Below are 18,829 nucleotides of genomic sequence, written 5' to 3' on the forward strand. Positions count from 1 at the left end.
CATATCACATTTTTTTGCTCTATCATCTGCGGGTGTTCAGGTGACTCACCCTGCTCGGTTTCGTTTTCGATGTATGTAAACAGAAACTCAGCTGCTCAGCTGATCAGTTTCCTTACCACGTCTTAAATTGCGCCCTGCAGCCCTGTATATAAGATCTGTCAGAGAAGGTGTGAGTAGCTCGTTTTGAATATGCAGTTCTCCTCCGTGGTTGCGTCCCCGAAGCTGGTGCTGCAGCTCTGCATCAGCACCCTGCAATGCATTATGGCGAGCGTCTTTTCAATAGTTTGTTTCTGGACAGCAGGAGGCTGCAAGGGGACAACCTCCCCTGTTTCACCTGTTGACTGCCAGCTGGAGCAAAGGAAAGTCCAAAATGCCACGACTCCAACAAGTGTCAACTATCATTTCACACGCAAGTGTAATTACAAATGTGGATTTTGTTTCCACACTGCAAAAACCTCCTTTGTCCTGCCTCTAGAGGAAGCCAAGAGGGGCCTCAAACTTCTGAAGGAATCTGGTAAGTTTGACAGATCGGTATATTCTGGTCTTTTGTGTTGTATCAAACCTCTTGCATGCAGTTACATTCATAGATGTCTTTGTTTATCAGGCATGGAAAAGATCAACTTCTCGGGAGGAGAGCCCTTCTTGCACGAAAAAGGAGAATTTCTGGGGAAATTAGTTCAGTTCTGTAAACTGGATCTACAGCTCCCAAGTGTCAGCATTGTCAGCAATGGGAGCATGATCAAAGAAACATGGTTCCAGAAATATGGTAAGACTCTTTGACTTTTAGGTAGGGCTGCACAATAAAACAATAACAATCGTAATATTTTTTTTTCAATAACAATATAACAAATAGTAATCAATAAATGTTTGATCTTATTCACTTGAATCATACACGAATTAGGACTTTTTTATTAAGATGTTTATTTTGTTGAGGAAAAAGGACTGAAAAAAGTTAAAAAGTTTACTTAATTTTACTCATGCATAGTTATTGAAAAAAGATTAGATCATAATTGTTTTGAATGCTCTACCTGACGTGATCCACTGTTGGGCCTCAAGTGTTGACCATAAAGAAGAGTTTTAAACACAATTAACCATCAGGATTCTTCAACTTTCACTCATGAGCAAAAATCAGCTTTTAAAATCGATGTGTAATGTAAACTCGAAAGAAATAACGATTTTATATTTATCATGATAATTATTGATATCGAAAGATAGAAACTTTTTATCGTGATAATATTTTTGGCCATATTGTCCAGCCCTACTTTTAGGACAAATTGGACAAAATTGTTTTGTTTTTGACCATATTATACACTGGTTGGGAGCATATGTTTAGTCTAAGAAGAAGAAAAATGCTCTCTCTCTCTCTGTCTCTCCACCAGGTGACTATCTGGATATCCTGGCCATCTCCTGTGACAGTTTTGATGAGGCAACCAACCAGCTGATTGGAAGAGCTCAGGGCAGAAAGAGCCACGTCGACAACCTTCACAAGATTCGCAACTGGTGCCTGCAGTACAAAGTGGCATTCAAGATCAACTCGGTCATCAACACCTTCAACGTGGACGAAGACATGACTGAGGCCATCACCCAGCTTAACCCAGTCCGCTGGAAGGTAACAGTGGAAAGGGAAAGTGTGTGTGTGTGTGTGTGTGTGTGTGTGTGTGTGTGTGTGTGTGTGTCCTGACACACACACACACACACACACACACACACACACTCACCCTCTCTGTGTGTGCTGCTCCCTGTGTTCAGGTATTCCAGTGTCTGTTGATTGACGGGGAAAATGCAGGAGAGAAGGCCCTGAGAGAGGCAGAGAGGTTCGTCATCAGTGACCAACAGTTTGAGGAGTTTCTGGATAGACACAGCAGCGTCCCCTGCCTTGTTCCAGAGTCCAATGAGAAGGTATGAGATTGTTAACAGTGGCAACAAATATGACAGTACAAAGGTGTGTTGAAGGTCATAAACGTCTACCCACACACTCAGAAACATGTATTTTCGAATAAGTGAGGACAGTTCATGTTCAAAGTTGATTGATCAAACAAACAAACAACCAGAAGGATAGTAGCAGGTCAGCCATAATCATTGGACGAAGGCCCAACCACAATGTACCATGGCAGAGCTACATTCATCCTGCGTCTTGTCAGTAATAATAGTGGGACATTTTCTATTGGGAGTGGAGCAATATCAGCAGTGTTGTCAGCAAAGTAAATAATGTGACTATGTTGGGAATCAGATGCCAGGCCCAAGAATAACAAAACTGAACTATGGTGTGTTCACAGATGAGGAATTCCTACCTGATCCTGGATGAATATGTAAGTGCATTATTTTGGTTTTGCAATAAACACACTCCTCTTGAGATTGTTGCTTCTACAGGTCATTTGAGTCTTCCCTTAATGAAACTGTTAAAGGGGCTATATGTAAGTTTTTGATTTTAATAAATAAAATTGTCATTGCCTTATTATCAATGGGCTCAAAACTCACTTAGAAATGAAGCACGCGCCTGTTTTCTGCGTTGCTTGCATCAGCCACAATTCTGCTTTTAATGTGAGGTCTCCGGGTTGGATTCAGCCCTGTGCGCGCTCCCGAGCCTCTCTCTGACTACAGCGACAACACGGCAGCTAACGACATGCAGTCCACTAACACCATAACGTAAGGATACAAAACAACAATAAAGGCGTATGTGCTGAAGCCCATCAAACCAAAGAGGTATAGATGATATCGAGTAAGAACAAAGTGAGCATTAGTAAAGCTGGAGAAACACAGAGAAAGTCGCGTTAGCTCGCAGGCTAACGGCGAGCAGTTGCAAATGTTGTCCGGTGCAAAGTTATATGCTTTCCACATTACTTCACCAACTAACGCTACCCATGTTACTATCCTGTGTACCACTGTTGATTTAGCCTGCAAGAAAGGATGTAACGGCAAAAAGCAAATGTGGAGCGATTTGTTTACTGAAGGTAGCCTATGGCGATGCAGCCAGCTAACGCTACAGTAGCTCGGACCTGCCGCTGTTTTCTTCGTCACATTCAGTTTATGTTTATTGTGGTTATAGCAATACTCAGATACACAGCTTCTCCACCTCTCAGTCGCTGCAACTAATGTGACCCACATAACATAAAACACTGCAACAAAACAGTCACAACAACACAGAGGAACCTATGGCCTGAACATGTCTGGAGAAAAGCCACAGCCTGCATGCTGGTGTTCCTGCATTTATTGTGGTATTTCTATATGAAAGTGGTTGTGTTTCGGATTATGCTCGCTCATGACTTCAAGCGAGCACGCATACGAGCACACACCTGGTTGCACTCTTAGAACGCTAGTGGCTGCTGGAAACTCCATAATGCCCCTTTAAGTGTGAACAGGCCATCAAGTTTGCTAAAACTAAGGCTGTGTCCGAAATCCCCGCTCATTCACTGCTCCCTACCCCCTATATAGGGAGTTGTATGTAGAGCACTGTAGCAAACCTAAATTCAGTTATGCATTTTAATAAATTTATGAGAATTGATACCCAATTATGAATTTTAATATTCATAAAATCTCATTTTATTCCTCGTTTTGAATAATTATACAATTATTACTAGTAATCAGTTAGTTAATAATCGCTCAATTATCTTAAATCAATCAGTCAGTCTCATATCTAAAGGGTCAATTCTCTTGGCAGGGACGTAGAAACAGGCAACACACACAGTTCTTGATTATATTACAGTGAGTTTATTAATATAAATTAATATAAAATAAAAATATTAATTATAAATGGAGGTTCGATTGTGGGAAGCATTTGACTCATACGGCATAGAAGAACTAATGAAAGTAAGCTAACGCTATGAGTTTAGGAGTTAAAAAGGACATATCTGATCACAGAATGCTTTGTTTGGTCTTACTGCTTGTCAACAGCCTGCTTTTGGCCTGTTGCACAGGTCCCACTAGCTGCCCGGTCCTGGCTTTTTGCTAGGGATTCTCCGGGGTTCTCCGTGTCTGATTGAAAAGAACATCCTCCATCTAGCAATTCGACTGTTTTCAGGTTTCCTTCGTTGTAGCTGGCGAGCCCACGTGGCTTGGTCTGACCTCGGTGAAGTTGGCTCGACGAAAAAGGCTTAAAATGGAACTTGGTCGTTCCTGAATTAGTTCAGTGTAACTTAACGGACTGATAACTGATGTCGCGGCACTTCACGTGTGTAGCTTCAGGCGAACAAAAGGCCTGTCTCGCTGGCCGACTCTTGGGCATTGCCTGGCGAGGCACGCCGACGCGCGCCTAAGCGTCCAGAGAGAAGAGCGAAGAGAGAGAGAACGCGTGTCGCTCTTTTGTTGCCTGGGGCGTGGTTCCCCAGGGGGCGTTTCAGGTTTCCCAAGGGACTGCCTTTCTAAACTTAAGGTCTAAAAGAAAAGAGATCTATTTGCGTGTATTATAATAAAATATTTTCCACAATCGAACCTCAATGGTCAAACGGTTGTACTGTTTTAAGTTAAGCATTTGGTAACAGGAAACAATTGTCAGGATATTTATACATTTAAGGGCATTTCCAACGAGGGTATGTAATACTTGTTTCGTCCACTTGGGGGAGCTCAGGTTACATGAGGAAAGCTTAGATTAATCCAAGATCATCTCTCCTTAGGAACTGGGGAATATTGTTGATTCACCCTTAAATTCAATTGATTACATTAGATGAAGGATTGTCTTGCTGAAAATAAAAAACACTGAAAAAGTAACTTTCTTTTCAGCACTAATATCAACAACAGATAGTAACAACATGTTAACATAACTACTCAAATAGAGGCAAAAGCAATCAAGTAACTAAAGATTTAATTAAACTTAATTAAATGCTTTGAGTCTTTGGAGACTGCAGTCCTTGGTCATCCAAAGTTCGGCTGTCCTGGATTATGTCACACTTAGGTGAGACAAGGAGTATCCCTTTGATGGGATAATAAACAAAGAGCAAGGTCAGTTGCCACGGAAACATGTGTGGGGGGCCAGTTTTCATAGGCTGTTCAGGGAAATGCTAATCGCTGGCTTGTGTCCCTTTGTCAGTTTAACAGTCAGGCCCCGCGTTATCAGCTTCGGAATCAAAAGGGTGCCAGTTTTATGGTCAGGGATAGCACTTAGAAGAAGCAACTTTGACCCCCTGCTCCTCTGTGGGAGAAAAAAAAGGAATTTGGAGTAGTTCCAAATTTATTCAATACAAAATGCACAAATCCACACCGTTGTTCACTACAGCACTATATAGTGAGCTCACTCGCATTATTAAAACAACACTTTCGGACACTACTCCGATCGTTATTTCGGCGCCATTAATTATGTCATGTTTTTTCTATCAGCGTTCTGGGATACATTGAGTGGACTATATAGGGTATAATAATTATCACTATACATTCGGACAGCACAACAAAATGGCGAGTAGTGGGTGATTTCGGACACAGCCAAAGTTTTTATTTTTTGTTAGATGTTGAAGCAAAAGCACTTCCCTTCCAAGTTTGGGGCAGTTAGGAGGGATTAAATGATGATTGCTTGAATGGAGTTGAAATGCTCAAGTTTGCCTTAATTCTGAATTCAAAGCTAACTTACCACATCTGGTGAGCATTTAAATGTGTAGCTGATATAGTCTTTCTTCATTTTTGCAGATGCGTTTCCTGGACTGTCGAGAGGGAAGGAAGGACCCGTCCAAGTCTATCCTCGATGTTGGTGTGAAGGAAGCCATTTGCTTCAGTGGCTTTGATGAAAAGATGTTTCTAAAGAGAGGAGGGAAATATGTGTGGAGCAAAGCCGACATGAAACTGGAGTGGTGAAAATCTGCAACCATTTAAATTTACCGTTGTTGAGTGATTGCACAGATGTATATGTAAATGTACAACATGAATGTTTTTATCTTTATTTGTATCTGTTACTTTTATAACTTAATGTGTTTATACTTAAGCTGATGATACACGGGGCAACTCTTTGAGCAATGTTGCTGGGCAATCTTGCTGGTGGCAAGTCCGACTATGTTTTGAACGGATACCGGTGGTGCGGGGAGGGTGGCGGAGTGATGGGGGAAGGGGATTACTGTAGTAATCTTTACTCATTACCACTGACGGCAACATTGCCCAGCACCATTGCTCTAAAAGTTGTGTATCATCCGTGTATCATCAGCTTTACAGTGTTAAGATATGTTAGACTCAATGTCAAATTGTTTAACCAACCATTGATTGATTGGTTGATTGACCGAGATATACTGTTTCCTTGCACTGCTTAGCAAATAAAAAAATTTAATAATAAGATTTTATCATTAAAAAAGTTAAGAAAGTGTTTTAATGTATTTTTGTCAGCAAAACGCATCCTGAATTATCATGAAAAGCCACTTACTTGCATCTTTGCCAATTGAAAGCCAGCATTATACATGACTTTTAGTCAAACAACTTTTCATTTCTTTAACAATTTGTTTCCCACTATAGTAATAAATAATATTTAATAATAAAAATTATATATACAGCACATATCAAAACAAAGATACAACAAGCTTTACATGGTGGAACAATGATTAAAAAATTTCACAACTGCAATGAGGCAAATACAATCAGACAATTAAAATAACACAAAAATATAATGGAAAAACATTCCCAGTAATAATAATCATAACAAATAAGACATGCTGTATATAAAACAGGGTGCTATAATTTAAATATAGCCTATCAATAAAATACTGATTTGAACTGCGTAATAGAGCAGAAACTGGCCACACTGGTCTTGCCATGCTATTATGTGGACATTTTAATCCTTGCTAAACTGAGCAGACTGGCCTGTCCTGTTATACTGTTGGGGATAAGTCTCTACTGTTCAAATACAGTTCAGTAGAAAATACATTCTATTGTTCTGCTTGGTTGGTAAATGGACATTTTGTATGGAAGTATGCCTTAAGATTGAATATAAGGTTTTGAGCAGAACGTATGAGTTTTAATTAACCTTGCTAGTTGACTCGTTGCACTATGTTCACTGCTTTTATGATTTTACCTGTAGTGCTTTGATATTTGTTTCAAATGTAAAGTGCATTACAAATAAAATGTCTTATTATTATTATTATTATTATTTTAGTTAAACTTTAAATTATAAGCGCTGTGGCAATAATAATTAATAAAGGTTGGTGGACTGTGTTCAACAGGACAACAATGGAAGTCCAGGATTTTTATCGTTCTGTCCCTGAAAATGTCTGACATATTTCTTTCTATATTAGAATGTCATCAAAAACCCAAAACTATTTTTGGTTTGGGTTTATTGACAACATTCTAATATATTGCTCAAACGTTTTCACATGAGGTTTCACAAAGGTTTCAATTCAGTCTCGCAACTGGGAGATTATTTGAATGAAATAAAAATGAAACTTAATAATAATGAAACTAGACCCCCCACCCCCCGTCTCTCTGTCTCCATCCCAATAAAGTATAGGCAAATGAAATGTAGTTTTTGGTGCTCACATTGAAAATTGCGGCTTAGTATTATTTGTCCATCTCAAAACCTGGACATCTGCATGGCTAGATACCACTATCCTACATTATAATGACATGTCAACATTTCTTCCATTATGGCCAAAGCAAGGCTACCCTAAAGGTGCTGGCACAAGATAAACAAGATATCTGCATAGCTAGACAGGCTACCACTAGAGGGAGATAAGAAAACATGTTTTTCATTAGAACAGACTCTCGGGCGATTGCAGTGTTTTGACAATAAGGGGCGCTGTCGTTTGTCAAAAAGTGGGGAGTGCTGAGCTCTCCTTAAAGCGGCAGACGGGAAGCCTCTCACACACAAATGGCGTCTCTCCTGTGCGAAGCAGCTGATTTCCCACCAAGCACGACAGCAGGGACGGCGGAGAGGTAAACACACCGCCCCCGGATTCCTTTGCAACAAGATAGCCTCTTGCTTTTCGCAGGATCTGTGTGGCGGGCTGACGGCTGGACGTTGCGCACTCGTTGCTGACCGCTGTTCCGGTGTACAAACAGTCCTGCTGTCAAGCAAAACAGACTGTCAGCTGCAGCTTATGCTTCCCAGTGGTTTGCTTATTTATCTGCGCTGTTCTTTTTTAATTTTCGCCGATGGTTGTTGGTGTTCGTGTTTCACCAGGGCCTGATCTCGGGCGCAGTAGCGGGTCAAATGTTTCCACCCCGACGTTGGAGGGACTCGTAATAATGAACACGGGCATCATCCCTTCAGATATATTCTCCTCTTCCTCCTCCTTCTGCTTCTCCTCCGCCTGACTGGTTGGCCGCCACTTCGTTAATCCAATTCAGGAGATCATCTTCTCAACCTTTTCCTGAGGTTACACCATCAAGACGGCGTTATCCCAGAAAGCCAGGTGCGGTGTTTTGTGCTTTTATTGAGTGTAAGACATGGTGTGCGCTCCAGCAGCTGATGATCTCTCAGTGTCGTTTAGAAGCTGCTGTCGCATTTTATTTTCGCAGTTTCCTCGTTTTTATAGCAGTATGTTTTGTAGGCCACTTGGATCACAGCCGGTCGACTGTTAGGGATATCAGTGGTGACGTCTTAACTATAAGTGTTAAGCCTTTTACCTCTCTGCTGGCCTATTTTGGAGCAAACAACTTCAGTAAAAATAGATGACAAAGGCAGGCTGCAGGTAGCTGCTTCAAAATGACATCAGTGACGTTGTGTGTGTGTGTGTTGCTGACACTTGACCAGAGTTGCTGTAGTTGTTGTTCACCACAGCCTTTGAAACATATTTGCAGCAGCATGGGTATTGAACTGAACTGAACTCCAAGCACAACACGCTCAGAGTGAATGGCTCCAATGAGCTCTGAAAGGTCACTCGGCGCCCTGCTATTTCCATTTTAAGCAGCAGGTCCACCTCAGGGTAGAGTCAGATTATAGGCATGGCTATGAAACCAGGCTACTAGACAAACAGAGCGTTCTGCAGCCAGCACTGGTCAAGGCTGTGAGGCGTCTAATGTCTATCCTGCCTGTACACGGTGTTCCCATCTCACTTTATCTGTCCCTTTCAAATATCATCAGTATCCTGTGAAGATGTCAATATGTAGCCTAGGGGGGGAAACTGGTTCACTTCCTTATGGTGTGTTTTAAATGTGCCTAGTTTAGTCCCTGTGCCAGCTTCATGAAATACATTCAACATATGGAGGTCCATCCTGTTGCAAACCTTTGCTTTTAACTCTCACTGTGCGCTATTGATTCTCTCTCCAATGTCATGCTTTAGGAGCCATATTACAGGAGCCACGCACTTACTCTTCCTCTCATGCACACACACACACAAGAACACACATTTAGGGAATGTTGTATTTCCCACATGTGGTTTCACAGGCGACGACGTTGTGATGCACTTTGTTCCATTCCCCTCAGAAAGAGCCCCATTTCCATCGGGGGAGTAAGTGCATCAAGCCACTACTCGCTGCTGCTGCTGTTCAAAACAAGAGAAAGATGTTCCATACAAAACAGCAACACATTCCTCAGAGAGCGGAGATGAGTTAACTTGAAAGGGAGAAGGAATGAGGTCATGATGCCCAGAACTCGGCATGCCAATCCGGTCGACAGTCAGGGTAAAAAAAGTATGTTGAAACGCATACGTTACATAGGCATGCACATATGTAGGGTGCTTTATATAGACGACGAGGGCCCGTGATCGTTTTGGTGTGATGTGTTAGCCCCGCACAGGACATGCCCCTTTCGCAGTGAAGTTAATAAGCCTTTCGTGGGTCTGAATAATATTGCTGCTGCGTGTTGATAAAGATCCCTGCTGAATATGTTATTGTGATAGTGATGATACGGCACTCTGGTAAACCTAAGAGAGTTTCTGATTGCAGGGAAGTCTGAGACTGGACTTGTTTTACATCGACTCAGCTATGGGTTTCAGCAATCTTTACAGTGCTACAGTGCTTAACAGTGCTCCGCTAAAACAAAGCACCTCATCACGTTTGTAGTTTTATGCCTTGGTGATGGATTATTAGAACTGAGTGCATGAAAATAATACAGGTGACACCTCGCCTGCTGTACGTACTATATACTTTGTGTGCTTTGATTGGTAGCATGCCATTTTACATTCTGTTGCAATCACACAAGTGGGTTTGGGGAATACACAAGGAAGCGCTTTGGTTTTCCAGGCCTGGATCAGTCTAAGGTAAATTTCCAGCTCCTGAGGAGGCTACCTGCCTCTGTGAGAGTCTAACTCTGGTCAGCTCTACTGTAGATCACACAGCAGCACCTACGTTGAGGAGATTAGTCAGCCTGAGACGGCGTTGATCTAGAAATGTGACACCCATTTTGTTTAAGTACACTTAACCAGTAATTAAAACTGAATTACTGTCAGTTCCTCATTACTTAAGTCTTATTAGATCGGTTTCAGTGAATTGAGGAGGGCTTGTGAGGGCAGGACGACACCAAATGTGAAACCTCAGTGGTTAGGTAAGTGGCGTTTCTAAAGAGACTGCATTTGTTAAATCACTCCTTTAATCCTGTAACATTTATACGTCTAGCGAAGTCATTTTGGTGTAATCTGACTCTAGGGATTGTAGTCTGCCTTTGTGGAGTCAGGTTGCCAAGGATTACGCAACCGCTTAAATGTCTTTCAGCAGGGTGTTGTGAGTAAGTGCTCAGGGTGGTGCTGGTTGCCAGGTGTACTGTTTGTATGTGGTGCAGGGGGTTTGAGGGGACGGTGGTGTTCACACCCAACACTCAACAATGCAACCACTTGAGTTCTAAACAGCTCCTGAAAATGATGTTCAATGGCGCAGCGATCGCTTTAGCTCTGTGTGTTGTGGCTTGTTTCCAGTCAGTTAGGATTGCGTTGGGATGAGACAGGGGTAGTTAGGAGAGCATTATGTGATGCTCGTGTGTGCCGTGCTTCTTCTAGACGGCTGCTTGGCATTTTGAACTGTTCTCGAGGGCTCCATTCTCTCAGACAGGTAGGGAACATAGTGTGAGATGCTGTTATGTAATAAATGCACCACAGATTCTGCTGACCGTCTGACACTTTCCACGATTTAGCATTTCAGGAAATCTGTAAATTGCAGCAAGCCCCTAGGGTTGAGTGAGTCCCACACAAACAAAGCAGCAAGCACAAGTCCTTATAGACAAGAAAATAACTTAACTTCATTTGAACATCCTGGGTTTGCCTGTGAGCTTACAATTGCGTGACGTTGGGAATAGGAAATACATACTCTTTATGCATTGCACAGACTGTCAAGTTGTTTTCAAGCTGTGACAGTTTAGCTCTATCCATCCATACATATAATTACTGACTGCCTAATGATGGCCACAGTTAAAATGTTTTTAGAAGCAGATGTCAATGCAACTCTGGATACATATTTATTTGGTGGTAGATTTTACTGACTCTTGCAGAAAATGGCAGGAATATAGATGATGTAACATCATTATGTTGGTATATTTCCAGGGCAGCTATAATGGAGTTTTACAGCAAAAAAAAATCTCTAAAACATTTGCAGTTCCACACACTCACACTACATGGGCTTCTTTCTGAAGTTACTAATTTGGAAAAATGTTACGAAGAAATTTGTAGTTGTAGGAGACAGTAGTTTTTCCACCCACGAGTAGCCTCAATAGTCCATATTCAAACAACAAATCATATTTCATGTTCATTAAAGGGGTACAACTCAGACTTCAGCTTGATTGGGAATAAGCCAACCCTTTGCTCTTACTATGTCTGTCTCTGTCGCTGATGCTCTCCACCTACACATGAAAACAGCAGAATTGAACATGTTTCAGCTCATACTCGGCTGAAAGTCATTCTCGGGAAATGCTGGAAAGCACTAACTGAAGAAGAAGTGAATGAGTCAAGAGGTAGGCTGGGTTCTGGGAGTGCCAGTGATGAGCCAAAAGCTGGTACAACCTGGACCGACATAAATCACGAGCTGATGCCTGAGGGGGAGACAACAGATCAAGAGCACAGTGACTATGGATAGTGTTCAGGAGTTATCTGATTACATTACGATTTAGCATGCTATCATTCTTTGGTCAAATGCTCCTAAAATCTAAACTTCTTGCTAGAATTTTGTTTGTATTTGGAAGGGCCTGACTAATACTTGGAGCATAGTAACAGTCTAAGCACTGACACTCTGACTAACCAGTCAACCTGCAGCCTTATTGTTCAATCAAGTTTTAAAGATTTAAAGTTTTAATCCTTAAGATTTCTGTCCTGGTTGATTTGGCAACACATGGGGTTACCGTGGTAACAGCAAGTGCGGTTTACATGACAGCAAGTTATTGTGTAACACCAGAGGCTTAGTAACTACTAGTTAGTTTGTAACTGAATCAGCTACTAAAAATTGCACCACGATTACTTGGGTCAGAAACTCACTAGTTTAGATGTAAAGTCATAACTGAGGCAAGTGGCCAATCACCAATCAAAGATAAGAGTTCCATTATCATGGTTACCGTGCGCATTAGCTTTTTGGCTGGCTTGAGACACTTGGAATCGATATTTAAATATCATATCAATAAATTGGGCATCTACTTGGATTACTGTGATGACATGTCATTAATGAAAAATAATGCTGTGGAGCAGAAAAAACGCTGTTTTACCATAAGCAAGTATATAATTCTGTGACACTTCATGATTTACACCTACCCTGGGGCATGTGTAACTATTAAGTTGTTACTCAGATTTATGTTGTAACTTATCTCCATGCTGCAACTACTTTTATTTTAGTAAATCATATATCACAACTTAGTAATACTTTTTGTTCTAACTACGCTACGTTTGAACTTATACACAGTTGGTGCAACAGGCTGCCGGAGCAGCTACTAACAATTTCGTCCCTTGCTTGTTACGGTCTGATATGCCTTTAGTATAGTGCCTCACTTGTGGCAGCTCAACCAACACTCTGGTAGAGTGTTTGGCAAGAATATAACCTGTCTGAATATGGACTACAAAGTCTTTAAAAAGGCACAGTAACCAGCAACTGTAATTTAATCAGGGAAGAAGATGAACAGGTGAATGAAAGCACTTTTAAATGTGTCAACATGGTATTGTAGTTTCTCCTTTCTCACTCTTTTGATTTGTAAAGTTTAGGGGGATTACATCCTTTGTGTGTCTGCCACAAACCCAACAACAGGATGTCGGCGCATTTCCGAAGGTAGTTTTTGGCTTCCTCTTTCCCGTTCTCCTGCAATGGGACTGGGAGACCGGGTTCGTTTCACAAGGCAGCAGCTCACCGACAGCAGGGATGAGGGCTGCTGGAGGGCAGAGTGAGACAGAATGTGCTGTTGTGGTGTATAAGATGACGCAAAGTTGAAAAGTCTTTTGTCTTGTCTATGTGGCCCTAACTCGACGATTAGTGAAATTGCTTGTGAATTGTTGAGCCCACTGCTGGGAGAGTGTCACCGTACCCTGCAGATTAGTCTCTGAGTGCCTCTCTGTTGGAGTGGCTCTCTCCGGTGACCATGAAAACTCATTGTCCAGCGGAGTGACAGCAGTCCTCACTGTGCTGCAGTCACACTCGTTAGTTTAGTACTAGCTGTGTAATGTTCTCATTAAAGTCATTTCAGTGAAAACTGTTGATATGATAGAACTCCATTTAATTATATTGGTCAGCACTGTGCAGTTACTTTTAAAGTGTGGTGAAATGGCACATATTGTTTTTTTACTTCTTTCCTTGTTATGTGTAAGCTTATTGCAGACCTTGTCAATGCCTGCTCAGTTCCTATAGCCTCCACATGTGTAAACAACAGTCGGTATTGCGCAGTGGCATAGCGGGTTTGTTCCCAGGGTGATAAAGCTGATGTCGTCTCAAAGGATCTAGCTGCGAGTCTATAAAAGTGAAGCTAAGGCAGTGACAAACTGAATGTTTAACCTCCTCATGGCTTGTAAAAGAAATCAAATGCATGTGCTCATTCCCGAGAGTGTTAAAGAGGTGGTATTATGCTCATTTTCAGGTTCAAAATCCTATTTAGGGGTTGTACCAGAACAGGTTTACATGGTTTAATTTTCAAAAAACATATTTTTCGTCATACTGCACATTGCTGCAGCTCCCCTTTTCACCCTGTGTTGAAGGCTTAGTTTTAGCTGTGGAGTGATACATCTTGTCTCTAAATGATCTTTGTTGGGAGTTGCACATGCGCAGAGCCTACTTAAGGACTACTAGCCAATCAGAAGCAGAGAAGGGCAGATCAGCGAAAAGACGGTAAACATCGATTCAGCTGTAGGCTACATGTTGCCGACCAGCTTGGCAACATGGACTGGAGCAAGAGTTTCAGAGTGGTTATTAATCTGTAACAAAAGTATCTTTCATCCATAAAGGTTTAACTGAGCTCTGTCTCTACATCACAGTAACAACTTCATGTCCATTGACTGCTTGGAGGGTAGCTAGTGTTTGGAAGGGAGAGGAGAGGTGTGTTCCATCAATATGAATGACTTTATGAGAGCCCCTATATGCGTGCTTTTTCACATCAGTCACAGTAAGACCAACTGTCTGATGATTAAAGAATAATGCTGCCATTTTGTATTATTATCAACACTTCTACAAACGACTATTGTCTGTGTGGCCAGACTCCATTCTCATTTCTCTTTTTATTAACAACACATGAAAGAGTCATACTGTTTACTGTGTACTTGGTGACACATTCCTTCATTATTTGGACACAGACCCTGTTGTTAGTTTATTTGTCTTGACTTACAAAACACTGTAAACACATAATGGTGTTGCCTGCAAAGGCAGGATTCAGTTTTTTAAACATTTTAATCAGGTCATCTCAGTCAAATATATAAATATAAATATAAATAAAAAGTGTGACTGCCTTTGTCATGAATTCATCAAATTACTCTAAATGTTCTGAATTGCATTTTTGCTGTACACAAATAGCAGCTTGGCTACAGGTGGTAGAAACACAGATTAGCCTACATTAGTTCAAATTCGACAGATATCCTATTTGTCCTCCTGTATCTCTGATAAGAGGGTCTATGGTCTGCCACACATTCCATTGGACTTAAATGAAATACTCCCAGTTTTCAACAGTGTCTTTTTTTTCTCCTGTTTTTCAGCCGCTGCTGGCCTCGGTGGGTGGGACCTCTTTGTTTGTTTGCTGTGTTGATGAGAATTTAGATTGTTTGTTGGAGAAAGTAACTGTCCATTTAATCCAGTTAATCTACTCATCCACTGTTAAGAAACAACCAAGTGGGTTTCGCCCCAGTATTTTTCTCACATTTTGTTTTTGGATGGAAACTCCCAAGGAATTCTAATGAGGCTTACTTCAAAGATGAAACTGAAAGTTAAAAAAAACAACCTGGCAGAAAAACCACAATGAGAAAATAAAAATTAAGCCAGCATTAACAAACAAAACTGAGTGATATTCGACAACAGTAAGTTTTGCCAATTTATTTTTGTTGGATTCTGTTTTGGATGGAAGTACAAAAAGAATTCTGGATATTACGGTCTCTTTAATGACAAACTGAAAATAACTGCCCATGCACACAGAACAGGGAGCAGATGTTTATAGCTGAGCTGAGCGGTTTCAGGATAATAAATGTTTGTTCTCAGTCGGGATCACGTGTTTGTAAGAGTTTACTTCTATAAATACAGTACCGGTAACATTAAAGATTGTCGAAACATCCACAACAATGACCTGAGAGCTTAATCTGATTATTCGCTGTAATAGTGTACATGTAAAAATAATAACTAAAGCTGTAGAGCAGTGAGTGACAACAGATTGCAACCAAGTCGACCCTTTTGCCCAAGCTCTCTGCATCTGTCAATAGAAATGGGCTCAATGTGGCATGCCTGTCATCTTCACTTACCTTCTGAGACTATAATGTGAGCCTAGATGGCTTTTTTTGGGAGAGGGTGAGCAAATCTATTGTCACTGCTTTGAGCCTTGTTTTAAGTTGGCAAAATATGATGCCATATGTCTCCAGTAAAGACGCTTTTCTAGCCGTCTTATCTGTGTTTTTACGTTCTTTATTTTTTGTGTTGTACAGAATTGTATGTTGTCACCCTTGTTCAGTGTAGTCTGGCTCTGTTGCCCTGGACAATAAGACATTGTGGGCAAGACCTGCCTCTTGCTTTAGCTGCCTGTCTGAATGTTTTGTTCTGTGCTTGCTCACCAATATGTCATCGAGTCTGAGGGTGCATTATTCGCTGCCTCCAGGTACTGAGAAGTTATCTGGGGTGTGGCAATGAACTCATTCAACTGAGGGGGAGAAAAGGATCTCTCGTACATTCCAAATCTCACTGGCAATTGGAAGGAGAGCTTATGGAAATGAAAAGTCAATGAGTGCCGGGGTTTACTTAGGCGAGCATTGAATATTTCTGTAGACTCTTTAAAACTTCAAGGAACAAACACAGAACATTTAAAATGCCACTGAATCTCATGAATATTTACAGTCAGTAATTAAGTACTGCCAAAGCCTCGGCTCATTTGCCAAACGGTCTACTTAGTAGGCTTACATGGGTGTGGAAAAGAGTCCTTTTTTTATTATAATTTCACAGGTTTTTCCTTCCCATCTTCTGCTGTCGTGTTTTTCCTTTTTCTTTTTTGCCCAATTTCACTCTTTTTTTGCATGATGACTGATGTTTCCTTCCCCATCTTCCTTCCTTCCTTCCTTCTTTTTTTCACCCCAGCTCACTCATCTGCTTTGTTCTCTTGACTGGGTTGCATTAACGCTGTGAGGTAATTCCTGCTGGCAGACTGCAGTTTCTGGTAAATGTGGTTTAGCATTGAACAGTTCCCTCTACCTGTTGACACTGTTGCAACATAATAACCAATAAGCCATTGTAACTTGACAGCAGATTTGCCTGTTCTTCAGGCTGCTCAGAGTCGTCGTCACCATAAACACACCCAACTGAACTGGCAAATAATGCAAACCACCTCAAGCAGTGCAATCAAATCAATCAAGTTTAGAGAGTGGATATTTAGCTTGCATTGCAGCAGAAAAATGGCAAGAGACCAAGTAGACATGAGACTAAGTTTTTCTTGTTTATTTTTTGCCCTACATACCCATGACCACTGTCAGCGTCTGTCAGGTCCAAACTGCAAAACAGACTTTGACTTGCTTGGAAACATGCACGCACGCTTCTCCACACTATTCACAATGCCAAAATACATTTGGGTGATTATGTAACTCCTCAGGGCATGGAAAAAATTAGGTCTATGACCACTCTTAGCTACCCTTTTAGAGCTCCCCCTCGATGTCAAGAACAGACGACGACTGTCCTTAACCGCTGTTCCTCCACGAAGGCATTTCACCTTTCACATTCAGAGATTGAGCTGTCCAATTAACGAATCCCCGCGTGTGTGCTTTAGGTTATAAATGTGGGTTAGTTGATAGTCGATCAAGAGAATAACACACTAGGGCGCGTCCTGAGTGAATGGGTTTGGCTGGGCACAGTATGACCTAAGTGTTATTTCAGTACTGTATGTTCTGCGTCAACCTATGGCCCACATAACACCCATGACCTACATTCTCATTCAAACATGCTCATAATAGACGCTGACATTTATTAATGTTATTTGTTCATCAGGTGATGTAGGGATATGTCCCACATTGATTTTTATTTTAATAGTGCACCAATGAGATTTTCTATGTAAATCTAATTAGGGTTGTAAACGTACTCATCCTTATCGTTGTAGTTAACGGTGACTATATGTTCCCCCTACAATAAAAAGCCTACATTCTGTTATTGATGTCCCCCATGGGATAATTTTCTTCAGGTGTGTGTGTGTGTGTGTGTGTGTGTGTGTGTGTGTGTGTGTGTGTGTGTGTGTGTGTGTGTGTGTGTGTGTTTGTGTGTGTGTGCTTTCACAACAACGTGACAAGAAGTAATAGCAGGCAGTAAAGGGGTGCCAAGGGAGTCTGGAAAATGGACGAAATTGGCCCATTGCCACTGTCCTCTCTCACTTTCTTTTTACTCAGTCTCTCTCCTTTTCTCTGCAGCAATAGATACAGAGATGATGTGACAGAAATGAAGCTTAGAGGCCCTACTAATTGGCCATGAAGAGCAGGGCTGGCTGTGACTGAGGAAGGAAAGGCAGCAAGGAACAGGGGAGGGGGGGAGCAACCAATCTGGTTTTCTTTTTTTCTCGGTATATGGTTTTTCTGTGAATGAAATCACAGGCTTTGTGAACATACATGCAGTAAGTGTTTGTGGAATGCAGTTACAGCTGTGTCCACTGAGACAAAAAGAAATTATTGTAGCAGTATGCCAGACAGAAATGTTCACAAGCGTAAACTTGAAGTTATATTAGGTTTCGCTGATGAGGCCAGTCGGGAAGAAAAGTTTGTTCGAGTCAGCTAGTATCATATCAGGCTTCTCACTCCATTAATTCTGCTGCACCACATAATGACACAATTGAACATCTGCTGTATTGGCTCGCCCCCGGACTTCAGGTAGAATATCATCAGCATGGTCTCAGTCCATATTCCACGCCTGCCTTCTTCTCCAGTTGAACACAGTGTGGCTTTCGGTTGTCGTCCTTCACTTGTCTTATTGGTTGACAGCACATTCTTGTATATCAGAAGGACAGCTTTGTGCTGAAAGAATGTTCATCTGTGAATGTGTGAGAGAATGGCTGTGTTCGCAATTGCATACATACATACAAACATACCATTCCTGCAAAGTACAACATCAGATTCGCATGTAGTGACGCCACTGGCTTTATATGTGGATTTTGTGTACACAAGAAATGCCTGGACTCTATACTAGATTAGCAAGAATTTCTGACTGTGCAACGTGAGCTTACTAGGTATACTCAACTGCCCCAATAATGCAGTAAATAATGAGTGATGTGGAGTTAAGATGAAACACAAGCTACTAAGGACACAGGATGTTACACAGGACGTTACAGATGTTAGCAGCTGTCTTCCACATCAGCCATAGTGGGGGGGGAGGGGGG

The 18,829-nt window shown here is 41.5% G+C and overlaps 3 protein-coding genes across 5 annotated transcripts in view; all 3 read left to right on the forward strand.

Annotated features, from left to right (window-relative positions):
- LOC123979410 (radical S-adenosyl methionine domain-containing protein 2-like) overlaps positions 1-79 on the forward strand; it is a 1,722-nt gene extending 1,643 nt beyond the window's left edge. Inside the window, exon 4 of the mRNA XM_046063323.1 lies at positions 41-79. Within this exon, the coding sequence (XP_045919279.1) occupies positions 41-79 (39 nt within the window). The remainder of the gene's footprint in view (positions 1-40) is intronic.
- A 60-nt stretch (positions 80-139) lies between these two features.
- rsad2 (radical S-adenosyl methionine domain containing 2) lies at positions 140-6,005 on the forward strand. 2 transcript variants are annotated; one of them, XM_046061983.1, is made up of 6 exons: positions 144-514; positions 605-766; positions 1,380-1,609; positions 1,750-1,899; positions 2,277-2,309; positions 5,614-6,003. In XM_046061983.1, the coding sequence occupies exons 1-6, from the start codon at positions 190-192 to the stop codon at positions 5,776-5,778; spliced, it is 1,065 nt and encodes a 354-aa protein (XP_045917939.1). In that variant the 5' UTR covers positions 144-189; the 3' UTR covers positions 5,779-6,003. The 2 variants fall into 2 exon arrangements, with proteins under 2 accessions (XP_045917940.1, XP_045917939.1); XM_046061984.1 differs by lacking the exon at positions 2,277-2,309 and having other exon boundaries at positions 140-514; positions 5,614-6,005.
- A 1,721-nt stretch (positions 6,006-7,726) lies between these two features.
- The window catches only part of rnf144aa (ring finger protein 144aa), a 32,435-nt gene continuing 21,332 nt past the window's right edge, over positions 7,727-18,829 (forward strand). Inside the window, exons 1-2 of one of the 2 annotated variants that reach the window (XM_046061986.1) lie at positions 7,727-7,836; positions 8,084-8,315. Coding sequence is in view for 1 of the 2 variants with exons in the window: in XM_046061985.1 (XP_045917941.1) it covers positions 7,772-7,836 (65 nt within the window). In the remaining variant the exon portion in view is untranslated. The remainder of the gene's footprint in view (positions 7,837-8,083; positions 8,316-18,829) is intronic. The other variant, XM_046061985.1, reaches the window with a different exon arrangement.

This window comes from Micropterus dolomieu, linkage group LG11 (genome assembly GCF_021292245.1).
Source record: "Micropterus dolomieu isolate WLL.071019.BEF.003 ecotype Adirondacks linkage group LG11, ASM2129224v1, whole genome shotgun sequence".
Taxonomy (NCBI): domain Eukaryota; kingdom Metazoa; phylum Chordata; class Actinopteri; order Centrarchiformes; family Centrarchidae; genus Micropterus; species Micropterus dolomieu.